The sequence below is a fragment of the Gamsiella multidivaricata genome (genome assembly GCF_025024155.1).
Source record: "Gamsiella multidivaricata strain RSA 2152 chromosome Unknown BC939scaffold_37, whole genome shotgun sequence".
Lineage (NCBI taxonomy): Eukaryota > Fungi > Mortierellomycota > Mortierellomycetes > Mortierellales > Mortierellaceae > Gamsiella > Gamsiella multidivaricata.
The window spans coordinates 83,795-98,956 of NW_026251745.1; the positions used below are offsets into that span (position 1 = coordinate 83,795).

General features: G+C 50.1%; 4 protein-coding genes across 4 annotated transcripts; all 4 read left to right on the top strand.

The window, feature by feature from the left end:
• Window positions 1-1,874: 1,874 nt before the first annotated feature.
• BC939DRAFT_453207 (uncharacterized protein) lies at window positions 1,875-5,827 on the top strand. Its single transcript, XM_051555898.1, has 3 exons — window positions 1,875-2,733; window positions 2,886-2,985; window positions 3,684-5,827. Exons 1-3 carry the CDS (start codon window positions 2,177-2,179, stop codon window positions 5,721-5,723), a joined length of 2,697 nt encoding a protein of 898 aa, XP_051411627.1. The 5' UTR covers window positions 1,875-2,176; the 3' UTR covers window positions 5,724-5,827.
• Window positions 5,828-5,982: 155 nt separating this feature from the next.
• Window positions 5,983-8,501, top strand: BC939DRAFT_493427 (uncharacterized protein). Its single transcript, XM_051559561.1, has 4 exons — window positions 5,983-6,365; window positions 6,481-6,580; window positions 6,697-7,587; window positions 7,695-8,501. The coding sequence occupies exons 1-4, from the start codon at window positions 6,309-6,311 to the stop codon at window positions 8,447-8,449; spliced, it is 1,803 nt and encodes a 600-aa protein (XP_051411628.1). The 5' UTR covers window positions 5,983-6,308; the 3' UTR covers window positions 8,450-8,501.
• Window positions 8,502-8,675: 174 nt separating this feature from the next.
• BC939DRAFT_397710 (uncharacterized protein) lies at window positions 8,676-11,288 on the top strand (the record flags this gene model as incomplete). Its single annotated transcript, XM_051552374.1, has 3 exons — window positions 8,676-9,224; window positions 9,363-10,554; window positions 10,660-11,288. The coding sequence occupies 3 exons, from the start codon at window positions 8,676-8,678 to the stop codon at window positions 11,286-11,288; spliced, it is 2,370 nt and encodes a 789-aa protein (XP_051411629.1).
• Window positions 11,289-11,763: 475 nt separating this feature from the next.
• Window positions 11,764-14,359, top strand: BC939DRAFT_397800 (Dihydropteroate synthase-like protein; the record flags this gene model as incomplete). The annotated part of the gene is made up of 4 exons (XM_051552384.1): window positions 11,764-11,907; window positions 12,024-12,956; window positions 13,060-13,271; window positions 13,378-14,359. 4 exons carry the CDS (start codon window positions 11,764-11,766, stop codon window positions 14,357-14,359), a joined length of 2,271 nt encoding a protein of 756 aa, XP_051411630.1.
• Between the last annotated feature and the right edge of the window lie 803 nt (window positions 14,360-15,162).

The window sequence follows — 15,162 nt, forward strand, 5'->3', positions numbered from 1 at the left end:
AAGGAATAACAACTCTTCTACTGACATGAAAGCAGTTACTCGGGTGCCGCTCCAGGATACCCTTTACCCATTATTACCCTAATGACGGACCAATATTTTTCTGTTCTTGTATTCCCTCTCATTCACCCTTTTTTTTTTTTTTTTTTTTTTTTCTTATACTTCCTTGTAATAAAAACTGTAACAACATTTTTCATCTCTGCTCTTACGATCGAAATACAATTGGCAGTTAAAGATGAGAGCGAACGAGAAAGAGAAAGGGGGAAAGGGGAATAATGATGTTGCATAGGACGAACGCGGCTCTACTTTTTTCTTTTTCCTTGCTGTGACCATGGTGAGTAGGCGAAGCACCAAGTTAAGTTCAGGGACAAAAAATTCCTGGCGAGCGAAGACGCGACGCGACAAACAACACGCAAAAGTAAAATGAGGGGAAGGGGGGGGGGGGGGGGGTGTGCGTGTGCGCGTAAAGAAAGAAAGCTAAACAAAGATCGTCGGAATGTCACAATCCTAAAGGAGAAAAAAAAGCTTGCCTTTCACCCTCCCCTTTCCCCTTGGACAGGATGGACCAGATGGACCGAATGCCGAGGCTATTTTTCGAACAACAACAACAACAACGACATCAACGCCCTTTGTTTAGTTTGACACGTCCCTTGCAAACTAACGCGTAATGCGTCGATCAAAAAATAACAAAAACAAAAGGGGGATCTTCGCGATAGTGCCATTACTCCGGCCTGAATAGATTCTACCATCGCTTTTTTTTTTTTTTCTGCTTTGTTTATTGAACCATGGATAAATAAACCTTGGCTTCCAACTTCAATGATTATAAAGCAGCGTAGCGTAACACGCTTACTCAGCCCACCAGAGTTGAATTCGACCATATCCGCCACCAATTTTTTTTTTCTTCCGAAAAAAAAAAAAAAAAAAAAAAAAGAAGAAGCGATAGCTGCGGAGCATTCGGCCTTGAAGCTTGCTATAATGGAGTTGCGCAGTGTGTTTTTTTTTTTTTTTTTTTTTTTTGGGTTTTATGCATGCTTCTCCTGTATGGTTCTCATTCGCTCGTCCGATCAAGCGATCCTGTACAAACAACAACACAAGGAGAAGGGGGAAGGAGCTTATTACTCGAGGGACCAAGGATATCCCCATGGCTCTTTGTGCCCTGCATTTTGGTAACCATAGTTCGTTGCTTTCGATTCAGGAACAATGGGCCTTGGTTTTCCATGCCTGCGGGTGTAGCTACAACACTACACCAGGTGCAGATATACAGATATACTAGAAAAGAATATAAATATAAAAAAAAAAAAAAAGTCCCGTGTAAAGCGCTGCCATTGGCTGTCTTGGCAGTTTCCCACCGCGAAGAGGAGTGTGAGGAGATTATCTTGAACTCGATCGCGCGAATACGCGTTGAGGTTTTTTTTTATTTTTTATTTTTTTTCCATGGGGCCCACCAATAATGCATTGATCCGGTACCCTCACTGTCTCTGAAAAGGAGGATCAGGAGCGATTCGAGTGTGTTTCTGTATGCGGTCTAACGGCAGATCAATTGGATATAACCAGAATCGATGGTCCTCGCATGATTATAACGCAAGATAAGACGCTAAGCAGGTCTGTAGCAATATGTGCATGCGTGTGTGTGTATGTGTGTGTATATGCGTGTGTGTGAGTGTGGCCATTGTTTGGACAGCAGCGCAGGAGGCGCTTGAATCGCTGGGAAGGGTGTGTGTGGAAAGAGTCCTCGCTACCGGGCCAATCCCAGGGTAGGGGGTGGGGCAATCCTGAGGGCTGTTATGATGTCAAATCATGTCAACCAACCGACGACTCAATTGGGTTCTATAATTCCATAGGGTCTGTGCCTTGCTTGCCTAATTCAAAGGGGTCGTATCCCTTTCTAATCAATACAGCTACAATAACATCTCCATCCCATCCCTAGTCATCTCCCCTTTGCAATTGTCTTGGGTATATATATATATATAAATACATTGCTGCTGGCCCTCTCCTCTCCTTTTCTCCTCATCATATCCTTCTCCATCCTCGCTTACTGATACTCTCCATCAGCGACGAAAACTACACGGCATCTCATCCTGAGAACATCACACTCCCTTTGATCATTCTTGAACACCCCACTCTTTCCACACGCTCACCCACACACACACACGCGTACATACTCTTATATACCGCCGCCATGGCCTCCTCACCAATCCCCAATGACTTTGCCTTGATGACGCCCACCATCATCGATCTCAAGGCCCACGAAAGGAACAAGAAGCGCCGCTCCTCGCGAGATGCCTACCCTAGTCCAGAGTCTGCTGCCAGTCAGGACACCCATGCCGAGGTTGATGTCTCCCTCAATCTTGATGACTCCGACAGTGCAGAGTCCGATAGCATGGATACTCTGACCGACCCTGCCTCCTGTGTCGACAGCGATGCCCGCAGCAACAGCAGCAGCAGAAGCAGTGTTTCTGATGCCGACGACAACGAGAATGCTGAGCCTGCTACTGCGCCGGCGTTTGATCTGCGAAGGATGATCCTCTCGGGTCTCTGTCCGCAGGTCAATGGTGCTCCTAAGACGATTCCCACAATGGTTCTGTATGATGACCGTGGACTACAGCTCTATGACGAAATCACCTACTTGGACGAGTACTACCTCGCCAAAGAGGAGATCGAGATCCTGGAGCGGGAAGGCGACAAGCTTGTGGAGCACATCCCCGACAACAGTGTTGTTGTTGAGCTAGGAGCAGGGTAAGCCGCAATTCTAGGTTATTACTTTCTGCCCCTGACATGTAAGCATACAAAGCTTATTGTATTGACTGACTGACGCTCATATACGTATTCTGACGTTCTCCTCCCGACAATGTCATTGTCGATTGTGCGTGGTGTGCCCTGACCAAAAGCTCGCTTCGCAAGACGGTGCTGCTGTTGAATGCGCTAGAGAGGAAGCGCAAGAATATTCGCTACTACGCGCTAGACCTGATGCTGGACGAACTGACCAAGGTAAGAATCGCGAAAATGCAAGTAATTGCCTCTCGTCATTTGACGCCATTCCCCACGGTCCATCCTAGCTCGCGCATATTCTTCCATTCTATTCATTCTATTCGATTCTATCTTATTTTATCTTTGAGTTGCGAACCATCCTTGTCCCAATCCATCCGCCGCACTGCTCCAATGATTACACACAGATGCAGACATGCGCGCGCACATCTTTTTCCCATTCCCTTTTCAATCAGTACGCGCAGGAGGGAACAGACAGACGTACATAGTGGCATAACGTATTGGCTGAGTATAATCTCGCCCGGTGCTCTCCCTTTATTCCCTCTTCCGGTCAGACCTCCTCGTTGCAACACAGCGCCCCGGTCCATGTTTCCTCTTCTACTTCATCTTTTATGCGGGGTCCTTTTTTCTATTGTTTAGTAGTGTCTGAGTCCTGTGTGTGTGTGGGTGGGTGCAGTTTTGTAACGTTAAGTGGTTCTGGATTTTTTGCAGGCCACATTCCGAGTTATGCGCGTCCCCCGACTCTCAGATCCCTAAAGAGCGCATTGCATACTGATGCGTCGATGCGAAGGCATTTCGCGCTTACGTTCGCGTTTTTTTTTTTTTTTTTTTTTTTTTTTTTTTTTTTTTTTCACACGCTATGTGCATGCTCCTAAATCTCTAACCATCGTCTCCCTGTATATCTGCGTCATCTTTAATAGTCCCTCAAGTCCCTCGGAAAATTCGCCAACGTCAAGACAGCTGGTCTGTGGGGCACCTACGACGAGGGCCTGGCCTTCGTCAGCTCATTCGGCCCTGAGGTCCCCAAGACACTTCTCTGGTTGGGCTCATCGATCGGTAACTTGACCCGCGAGGAGGCCAAGGATTTCATCGCCTCCTATCGCAAGACTCTCAACGTCGGCGACAACTGGATCATCGGTATCGATCGTCGTAATGACGCCAAGGATATCACACTGGCCTACAACGACCCTAAGGGCGTCACTCGCGATTTCATCATGAATGGTCTCGACCACATTAATGTCATCCTGAATCAGGACTTTATCGATCGTGAAAAGTTCCGCTATTTTGCCCAGTACAACGTCGAGGTCGGCCGTCATGAAGCCTATTATCAAGTCAAGGAGACACACGAGTTGATCTATAAGGACCCCTCATCCGAGAGCCAGGAGTTGCGTGTCCAACTCCAGAAGGACGAAATCATCAACGTCGAGTACTCCTACAAGTGGTCGCTTAATGAGTCAACAGAGTTGTTTGAGCAGACAGAGATGAACAGGATTGGACAATGGACGAGTTCAAGTAACCGCTATGATCTTCACCTGGTCCGCAAGACGCCTTTCTTTTTCAAGTCGACCCATCCCAAGCCTTGTCCCACGGAAGAAGATTGGGCTGAGCTCTGGAAGGCTTGGGATGTGATCACCATGCACATGATCCAACATCCAGGCATGCTTCTGGAGAAGCCCATTGCCCTGCGGCATCCGTTCCTGTTTTACCTTGGTCACATCCCAGTTTTCCTGGACACACAGATGTCAAGGGTCCTGAACGAGAAATTCACCGAGCCAGCGTACTTCAACGTGATCTTTGAGCGCGGCATTGACCCGGACGTTGATGACCCTACCAAGTGTCATGACCACTCTGAGGTCCCTGACGCTTGGCCCGAGATCGAATCCATCGTCGATTTCCGTGATCGTGTTCGGGAACGCCTCCACAGGGTGCTGAATGACACTACGACTTATCCCATGAACCGCCGGCTGGCCCGTGTGTTGTTCATGGCATTTGAGCACGAGGTGATGCATCTGGAGACGCTGATCTACATGCTTGTTCAATCACCCAACACATTGCCACCGCCATCGATTTCTACGTCCTGGATGACTAGGGTCCACACCCCTGGAGCGCCTTCAACTGCTCCCGCAGCATCATGGATCTCGATCGAACCCTCTAAGCTAGATCAGACTATCCTGTCTCTCGGACATGACGATTCGGAGGCAGCAGACCTTTCAGAGAAGACGAGGAGCGACCTCGATACTCAGTTTGGCTGGGATAATGAGAACCCTCTCGTCACTTCCAGGAAGGCCCCATCGGCCTTCAAGATCCAGTCTCGCCAGGTGACCAATAGTGAGTTCTACACATACCTGCAAGCGACTGGTAACCAGGGTCAGCTGACGAATGATAGCCGCATCCCCGCATCCTGGTCCATCAAGGAGGATGGCGTCTGCGTCAAGACCGTTTACGGACTTGTGCCCTTGTCCATCTCGGGTGAATGGCCAGTATCCTGCTCCAACATTCAGGCGGCGGGCTATGCTTCTTGGCTCTCGAAGCAGTCAAACCAGACCTACGCGTTACCTACGGAGTACGAGCTCTCGATTGCATTCAAGCTGAAACAGTCAACGGTCCCTAAGACTGGTCTGGAGAACTATGGTTTCCGACTGTGGTACCCTTCACTGGAGGAATCGGCTCTTCGACCTAAACAGGAGGGTGCGACCACGATCGCTGATTTTAGTGGACCAGGAGGATTGTGGGATTGGACCTGCACGCCGTTTGCACCACTGGTCGAGAGGGACGCGTTTGAGACCTCGAGGCTTTACCCAGGATACTCCTCGGATTTCTTTGATGAGAAGCATATGGTGGTATTGGGAGCTTCGTGGGCCACGCACCCTAGAGTCGCTGAGAGACGTAGTTTCCGCAACTGGTACCAGGCCAACTATCCGTTTGTCTTTGCTGGATTCCGTCTTGTGCAGCGATGCTAGAAGAGAAAAAAAGAAAAAAAAAAGAAAGCGAACTGCGACCGTAGAAACACATGCATATTTGTATACACAAAAAACCAATGAATACCCAGTACCTTAAGAAGGTGTGTCTGTAGTAGCTGTCCCTGATTAAGGAAGTTCTTGTGGAGATGCGCCACCAATTGGTACGAATATGTTTTTGGTGGTGGAGGGGGGTGACCCCGCAAAATGCCATATACTTCAGCTGGACCCACTTTTTTTTTCTCATAAAAAAAAAAAAAAAGCTCATTGACGTCCCCACACACAAACGCCGATACTTCCTGGGACAAGTACACAAACGGATATTTCTTCTCCTTATACCCACGGACATTAGCAGTGTCGACGACAGTCGAGGGAGGGACAAAGAGAGCAAGCAACAAGGGCCAATAGGTCATAGGATGGAGCAAAGCGCCCCGTTTGGCGCCTACCTTGGCAACATTTGATCTTAATGAGGTAAACCGTGAACTTATAAAAGGGCCAGGGGTGCGAGGTACCCCCTTCGTTTTCTTCGTATCTATTTCCCCCTCCTCCCTTCATTCATACTTCATTCATTCTACATTCCATCCCACAATGACCCCTGCGACCCCCATTGCCGACCTTGCAAAGGAATGGCTGCGACTCGACCAGGTACAGAGCGCTCAAAGCAGTTGACGTCGTCTTGTTGCTGGTGGGGTGGTCCGCATCGAGTTTTTTTTTTTTTTTTTTTAACCTCGTTGGTTGTCCTTCCTTAATTCGATTGTAGAACCCAGAGACCCGCAAGGAGATTGAGGCCTTGCTCGAGACCAACAACACTGTCGAACTCGAACAGCGTCTCCGCAATCATATCGAATTCGGCACTGCTGGTAAGGGTTTTACATCTGTGTGTAAATCCGTTCTGTCCATGTTCAGTTGCTCAAATGCTTTTTGACAAGACTCTGATCCAGCAAATTCTTCATTGGTTACCTGACGCTTCAATTAGGTCTCCGCGCTGCAATGGAGGCTGGATTCTCACGTATGAACGACCTGACAGTCATCCAGGCCTCGCAGGGACTATGCCTGTATGTGCTAGATCATGTCAAGGATGCCAAAGAACGCGGTGTCGTCATTGGGCATGATCATCGCCACCATTCTAGTGACTTTGCCCGACTGACCGCCGGTGTCTTCCTGTCCAAGGGCGTCAAGGTCTATGCGTTCAAGGATCTGGTTCACACTCCCATGGTTCCCTTTGGTGTAAAGTCATTGAACGCTGCCTGCGGTATCATGATCACAGCCTCACACAACCCCAAGAAGGACAATGGATACAAGGTTTACTGGGAGAACGCATGTCAGATCATCCCTCCCCACGATGAAGGGATTGCCAAAAAGATTCTCGAGAACCTGGAGCCTTGGGTCTGGGATTACAAGTCATTCGAAAACCCTGCTCTGGTCGACCCCACCGAAAAGCTGGTTCCTGCCTACTTTGATCAGGTCCAATCGCTTTGCATCGCCAAGGAGGCCAATGCTGCTTCAGAGACCAAGTTTGTCTACACAGCCATGCATGGAGTCGGCTATCCATTTGCAAAGCAAGTTTTTGAGCGCTTTGGCTTCAAGCCATTGATCCCCACCAAGGAGCAGATCCAGCCCGACCCAGAGTTCCCTACAGTGGCGTTCCCTAACCCTGAAGAGGGCAAGGGTGCCTTGGCATTGGCGTTCAAGGCCGCAGACGAGGCTGGTGCATCGGTCGTGTTTGCAAATGACCCTGATGCGGATCGATTTACTGTCGCAGAGAAGCAGGAGAATGGAGAGTGGGTCCTGTTCACCGGTAACCAGATCGGAACCATGTTTGCCTGCAACGCCCTCGATAACTGGAGATCCTCTGGAAAGAGCGATGGTTAGTGCGAATCTGATTCATATGCCATTGCTTTATTGTTTTGTAACAAGACATTCGAATTCTGTTTAACAGTCTGTAATGAATTTCGTCCGACGCGGATCAAATAGCCAAGGTGGCGATGTTGTGCTCGACCGTCTCCTCAAGCATGCTGGCCAAGGTTGCAAAGACAGAGGGCATCCATTGGGAGGACACACTGACAGGATTCAAGTGGATCGGAAACAGGGCCATTGATTTGGAGAAGGAGGGTTATGATGTTATTTTCGGATATGAGGAGGCCATTGGATTCATGTTGGGCAGTATTGTTCGCGACAAAGACGGTGTCAGTGCCCTGGGATGCTTTGCCCAGATGGCAGCGAAGCTGTACAAGGATGGAATTAGGATCTCACAGTATCTTGACAGCCTTTATAAGAAGTACGGCTACTTCTCCTCGGCCAATTCGTACTTTATTTGTTACGAACAAGACACGATCAACAGGATCTTTGACAAGATGCGTTTCGGTGCCTCACCCCAAGCGGACGAGAGCGGACGGTTTACACACAAGCCTGTCTACCCTACCCACATCGGATCGCACAAGGTCGTGAACGTGCGCGATTTGACACTGGGATACGACACATCGAAGAAGGACGGTGTGCCTACGCTGCCTGTGTCGCCTTCAGCACAGATGATTACATTCTACCTCGAGAACGGCTGTGTGTTCACGCTGCGCACGAGTGGAACGGAGCCGAAGATCAAGTACTATCTCGAGGTGTCATCATCGACGCATGACGAAGCCGAGTCACAGGCCAAGGAGATCGAGGCTGCCATGTGCAAGCAGCTGCTCGAGCCCGAGGCCAACGGCCTGAAGTACCGCACTTCAGCTTGAGAAACGTACCATGAGGATACCATGATACCATGAAATAAATTTAAATACCTTTTTTTCTGGTGCATTTATTTGTTCTCACGCATGAGATACAATTGGGGAGGTTTTGCGCCACTTCTTTTCTTACCCCACATTCCTTTTTTCCCTTCACCGACTCTTTGCAATCAGAATCTCAATGTCCACAGGAGTAGGCCGCCTTCTCATGGGCAGGAGTGCAGCCAGGACGTGGATGACCCTTCGTGGAGCACACATCAGGACCACAGTGACTAGTCGCCATTCACCAACAGCACAGCGTCAGAGCTGCAAAGGCGTGTCATTACTATCGACTCATGCAAGATCCGCCACAGGAACTACGCCGAAAGCAGCCTCCGGTACTTCAACAAGCTCGACAACGTCCTCACTCCGCGAGCTCTTTGACAGTCCCGCGACGTCGGCCTCTCGGGCCCGATATGCCTCTGCGGCTTCACCAGAGGGTCTTTTTCTTTACCCGAACCTCAAGACACCAGAGACGTTTTTGGATTCAGTGAATGCGGCGATCGCGCGAGGTCATTTGCTTGTGGAGAGGATTGCGAACGCGCCTGAGCGGGGAGAAGACGAGATGCGGAGGGTGATCAAGCTATTTGACCGATTGAGCGACGTGCTCTGTAAGGTCATTGATGCGGCCGAGGTAGTACGGTGCTTACATCCAGACCCGGCCTGGAGACAGGGTGCTGAGCAGGTGTATGAGCAGTTGTTTTCGTGGATGAATACTCTTAACACGGATCCACGGCTTTACGAGGTAACGGAAGCGGTTTTCTGTCCCACAATTCTTTGTTGTTTGTTTTTAGAATGTGTGCTTTATTGAACGGGATCAATTGACGATAGAGCAACTCCTTTATTTTATTTTTCTTTTCTTTGCTGATGTGAATCGAATTAGGTCCTTCATCAAATTCTCAACACGCCTAGCATCGAGGCAGGATTGTCAGAGGCAGAGCGACAGGTCGCGATGGTGTTCCTGCGGGACTTTGAAAAGTCTGGAATTCATCTTTCAAAGTCCAAGCGCGAACAGTTCGTGCAGTTGTCGGACAAGATCGTGTCTTTGGGCAGGGATTTCATGCAGAACTCGGCTACGCCAGGCCCGGGCCCAGCACAGATCGTGGTCAGCCCGCCCTCGCGTCTTCAGGGACTTTCACCGGGATATATTCAGCGGATCACTCGGACGAATAAGCATGGAGAGAAGGTCGCCATGGTGCCGACGTCAGGATGGGAGTCGCAGATGGTGCTGAAGCATGTGGAGGATGAGGAGGTTCGTCGGGCGATGTATGTGGCCAGCATGGCAGAGGACAAATACAAGGTCGCGGTGTTGGACGATCTTCTCAAGACGCGGTACGAGCTTGCGCAGTTGGTTGGTCAGCCAAGCTATGGACACATGTTCCTAGGCGACAAGATGGTCAAGAATCCCGAGAACGTGAGCACGTTCTTGCAGACGCTGCATAAGACTCATCAGGCGGAGGTCGAGGGCGAGCTGGCGATGTTGACGAAAGCGAAGCGGGTCCATACCAAGGATAGGGACGCGAAGCTGGAGGCATGGGATCGGGATTTCTATGTGCGCTTGGTCAGCAGTAGGACCAATGTCATGCCCCACGGGGATCCTATCTCGGCATATTTTTCGGTTGGCACGACCATGGATGGGCTTTCAAAGTTGTTTTCGCACCTGTATGGAATCAAGTTTGTCCCGGGGACGGTGCGGCCGGGTGAGGTTTGGCATGATGAGGTGCAAAAGCTGGATGTGGTGGACGAGCGCGACGGGCTGATCGGAACGATTTACTGCGACTTTTATGGACGCCAGGGCAAACAGTTGAACGCGGCTCATTATACCGTACGGTGTTCGCGTCGAGTGGACGATGATGATGAGGAGCACGATATTGCAGAAGGGATGACGCTTCGGGAAGGAATCGAGCTGGCAATAGCAGATCCAGGAGTGAGCATGACTGGCAAGGAAGGGCGGTATCAGCTTCCACTTGCGGTTTTATCCTGTGGATTCTCGAGACCGGCAGGGGGCAAACCGGCGTTACTGAGCTGGGTAGAGGTTGAGACATTGTTCCATGAGATGGGACATGCTATGCACTGTAAGTAAACGAGAGGGAGCATTTGAACAGAAGGATCAAATCGATGCACCTTAGTATCTGTTTCCTATCAACACTAACTGGCAATTTCACTGTTTTATTTATTAGCAATGATTGGAAGAGCCGACTACCATAATGTATCTGGAACGAGGTGTCCGATCGATTTTGTTGAGATCCCGTCGATTCTGATGGAGCACTTTTTGGCAGACCCAACAGTCCTGGGCCTGTTTGCGACACATCATCAGACGGGTGCGCCATTACCTGCAGGTCTCTTGATGGCACACCAAGCCAGCCGATCGACCTTCCAGGCAATTGAACTGCACTCCCAAATGTCGATGGCTATGTTGGATCAGCTGTATTACTCTACAGTGGTCGGTGACCCAGCATTCAACTCGACCAAGAGCTTAGAGGATCTTCAGCGGGACATTGGAATTGTGCCACCTGTGCCTGGGACGGGATGGCAGACCGGGTTTGGACATTTGTATGGTTACGGAGCAGGATATTACTCGTATCTGTTTGGCAGGACTGTGACGGGGCAGATCTGGGATAAGATCTTCAGGTCATCGCCGACGTCGCGTGCTTCAGGAGAGCGGTTGAGGGAGAATGTGCTGAAGTGGGGCGGAGGCAAGGACCCGTGGGAGTGTTTGGGAGGATTGATGGGAGACGAAAGACTGATGAAGGGGGATCAGGAGTCGATGCGGATCGTGGGAGACTGGGGCACGAAGAAGAGTAGCTAGTTCATAAAGGTGTGCTGGTTTTCATTTACATAGCGATCTCCTGTAAATGTCGCGAGTGCATAGTTGGCATGCGCATATCCACGGAGCGTGTTAGTGTGTTTCAGTGGGCTTTATGCGGGGAAGCAAAATAAGAAAAAAAAAAAAATGACTCGACGTGAGGAGGAAACGAGACGCATCTCAACCAGCCAATCAACGGACGTGCTCATGAGAACTTTGTCCTCACAGTCACGTCCTCTGCTCCGCTCGGCGGGGAAGCTGCAGACTGCAAAAGGAATATACTTGGGGGCAGCCAAAGGGAGATCTCCTCCCATTCTTTCTTTGCGCTTCTCTCTTTTCACTTTGTCCTCATACATACTCTCCTCCGCCTGGTCGTCCTTCTCGTCAGCAGGAACATCAACAAACGAGAGGACAGGAAGCAACTATGGATCAGCAACAGAATGCAGAGCAGACGAAGGATGTCGCCCTCGACCTCCCCATGACAGACAAGATCTGCATTCGCGACCTCACTGTCCGAAACATCATTGGCGTTGATGCCTGGGAGCGGTCGAAGCGTCAGCCCATTATCATCAACCTCACCGTCTACACCAGCGTTTCTGAGGCAGGCGATACCGATCACCTGGTATGCTGATCCAGAATGCTGCGCTGCTGCTTCTGTCGAGTCGCTCTGTAGGGATTCAGACATATATTCTAACTTTCAAGTGTCCCATGTCTTTGCATCCTGCTCTGGCCCACTAGCCCTACTCGATTCACTACGGAGTCCTCTGTAAGACCGTTGAAGCTCATTCCGAAAAGACCGAGTTCCGATCTGTCGAGGCTTTGGCCGATTCCATTGCCCGTGTCGTTATCACTAAATGCCACGCACCCAAGATCACGGTCAGGATCGACAAGCCCCGAGCACTCTTGCATGCGGCCTCTGCCGGTGTTGAGATCACGCGCTCGCGATCGGACTACACGGAGGAGCAACTCCAGGACACGGTGCCTTGCCCGATCAAGTTCAACCAGCAGGATATTATCTTTGTCAAGGACCTGAGGCTCTCCTGCATCATTGGCGTCAACCCATGGGAGCGTGAAGAGGAGCAGGTTGTCGTGTTGAACTTGCAGATCTATCCGGGCATGGATGATACGTCCGACCGCAAGGCTGATTATGTCTCGAGCACACATAATTACCGTACGATCGTCAGGACGATCACAAAATACATCGAGGCCTCATCGTACAAGACCGTCGAAGCTTTCGTTACTTCTGTGGCTAGGATCGCGATCGAGAAGTGCCATGTCAGCAAGATCACGGTCAAGATGGAGAAGCCGAGCGCGATTGTGTTTGCGGGCTCGGCGGGTGTGGAGATCACGCGTGATAGGGCCTTCTTTGCAAAGTCGGCAGCTAACAAAGCACATACCCGTGGAGTTCCTTCGGTGTCGGCCATCCATGGATTGCCTGGGCTCTCTGCGGACTCGAAGCTCCAGATCCGAGGACCTGTGCCGGCTCATTTGACACATGAGGTTTATTTGGCACTGGGATCGAATATGGGCGATTCGGCTGCGAACTTGACAAACGCACTCAAGATGCTGGAGCAGGGCGAAAATGTGCGTGTGGTCGATACCTCATTCATGTATGAGACGCCACCCATGTATGTCACGGATCAGCCTCCCTTTCTTAATGCTGCGTGCAAGGTAACTTGACCGAGAACGAGTCCTCTTCTGCATCGTTATGCCACCTATTCTTTTACAGGCTTGACTAACACTGCACGCCTTTGACTGTGTTTTGAAAATGTAGATCAAGACGGATTTGGCACCAAAGGACCTATTGAAGAAAATCAAGGAGATTGAGGCTGAGATGGGTCGCGACTTCAACACGATCCGCAATGGACCTCGACCCATTGACATCGATATTCTACTCTATGGTTCGGTCGAATACCAAGATGATACCCTTACGATTCCCCATGTCGCTATGCAGGAACGCGAATTTGTCCTGAGACCCCTCTGCGAGTAAGCTTGTGTGCATGACATGCGTCCGTGTCCGTTTCGCAGCACTGCCCCGTTCGATCCTCAGTTCGCTCACAGGAATGAATATTTGATATGAATTTTATTCTAGTATTGCCAAGGATGTCGAGCATCCCAAACTGTACCGCCACATCAGTCAGCTCTTGTCACAGCTGTTGCTCAAACAGGAGGAGTCGAAGGAAATGAATGGCGTGATCCACAAGTCCTTCCCCCTGCGCCACAAGATTGTCCACTGGGATTCCAAGACCCTAGTGATGGGAATTCTAAACACGACCCCGGATAGCTTCAGTGACGGTGGCGACTACAGCACCGCAGAGGCGGCAGCGCTCCGGGCTCAGCAGCTGGTGGACGATGGTGCGGACATTATTGATATTGGTGGCATGTCGACCCGCCCGAACTCTGTCGAGATTTCAGAGGAGGAAGAAATTCGTCGTGTAGTGCCTGTGATCAAATTGCTGCGCGCGCGTGGATTCGATGCACCGATCTCTGTGGATACGTTCAGGGCCGGCGTCGCGGACAAGGCGATGGAAGCAGGAGCGGACCTGATCAACGACGTTTCGGCAGGTCAACGGGACCCGGCAATGTACAGTGTGATGGCAAAGTGGAACGTTCCTGTGTGCTTGATGCACATGCGCGGAGACTCGAAGACGATGATGTCGCAAACGGACTATGGTGAGAGGAACGATGTGATCGGCGAGATCTCGAGGGATCTGAACAAGTCGATCCAGAGGGCGATTGCGGCGGGTGTTCATCGATGGAATATTATTGTGGATCCGGGGATTGGATTTGCGAAGGATAGTGAGCAATCGTTGCAGGTGCTGCGTCGTCTGCCAGAGATGATTTTGGATCCGAAGAGCCCCTTGGCAGGGTACCCTTGCTTGGTGGGACCATCGAGGAAGGCGTTTATTGGACACTTGACGCAGCAACAGGACGCGACGAAGCGTGCATGGGGCACTGCGGCGGCGTGCTCGGCGTCTGTGGCCGGTGGAGCAGGGATTGTGAGGGTGCATGATGTGAAGGAGATTCGGGACGTAATTAAGGTATCGGACGCTATTTGGCGTGTGCATGCGTAGAATGGGGAAACAGAAGCTAGCAGGGTCTTGTTTTTTAGATTGTTGGTTGTATCAACCATAAACATTTACACCATGGTTTGAAGCTACTTGTATCCATGGTGACCAGATGGGTATCAATTTTGTCCAAAAAAAAAAAAAAAAAAAAAAAAAAACAGATGGGACCGCAGTGAAGATAATTCTTGTTTGAGATCAGGTTTCCTACTTTCATTCAGGTTATGTGCGCATGTTCCCTTGAGTTCATTGGCCGATCGCGTTTGGGACGTTCTGATGGGTGAACGCATAAGTGCTTAACTTTAAATCGCGTGTCTGTGCGTAAAGAAGAAGACGAAAAAGCCCCTTTGACTTGGCCCAGGGAAAACAAAAGGAAGCATATCATCTTGCCCGTATTATCCTACTTTATATCCTCCACAATCCGTAATTTGATATCTCAGCAGTAGCCATGGCCATGGCCATCATGGGGAGCGATGGATTGTTAAGGGACGGCGTGGGTTAGATAATGCCTTCTGCTGTCAATATCGTCACTATGGATAACGATATTATCGAAAGCATGCGCCGTGAACAGCACGATTCTTTTTTTTTTTTTTTTCGATCGTTGTTCAGGACCTCTTGATAGGTTTAATGTATTCCTGGGATACGACTCTTATAATTGCTCTTCAGATACGACTCGATCTGTCGCAGGTCCACTCCTTCCAATACCTCGAAAACCCTCCCAGCAAGGCAATGTGTCGGTTCCATGAGAAGCCCCTGTTTTGCTGGATCATCCAAAGCGGAGGTGATATCGTATGCTTGCTACTCCAACGCAT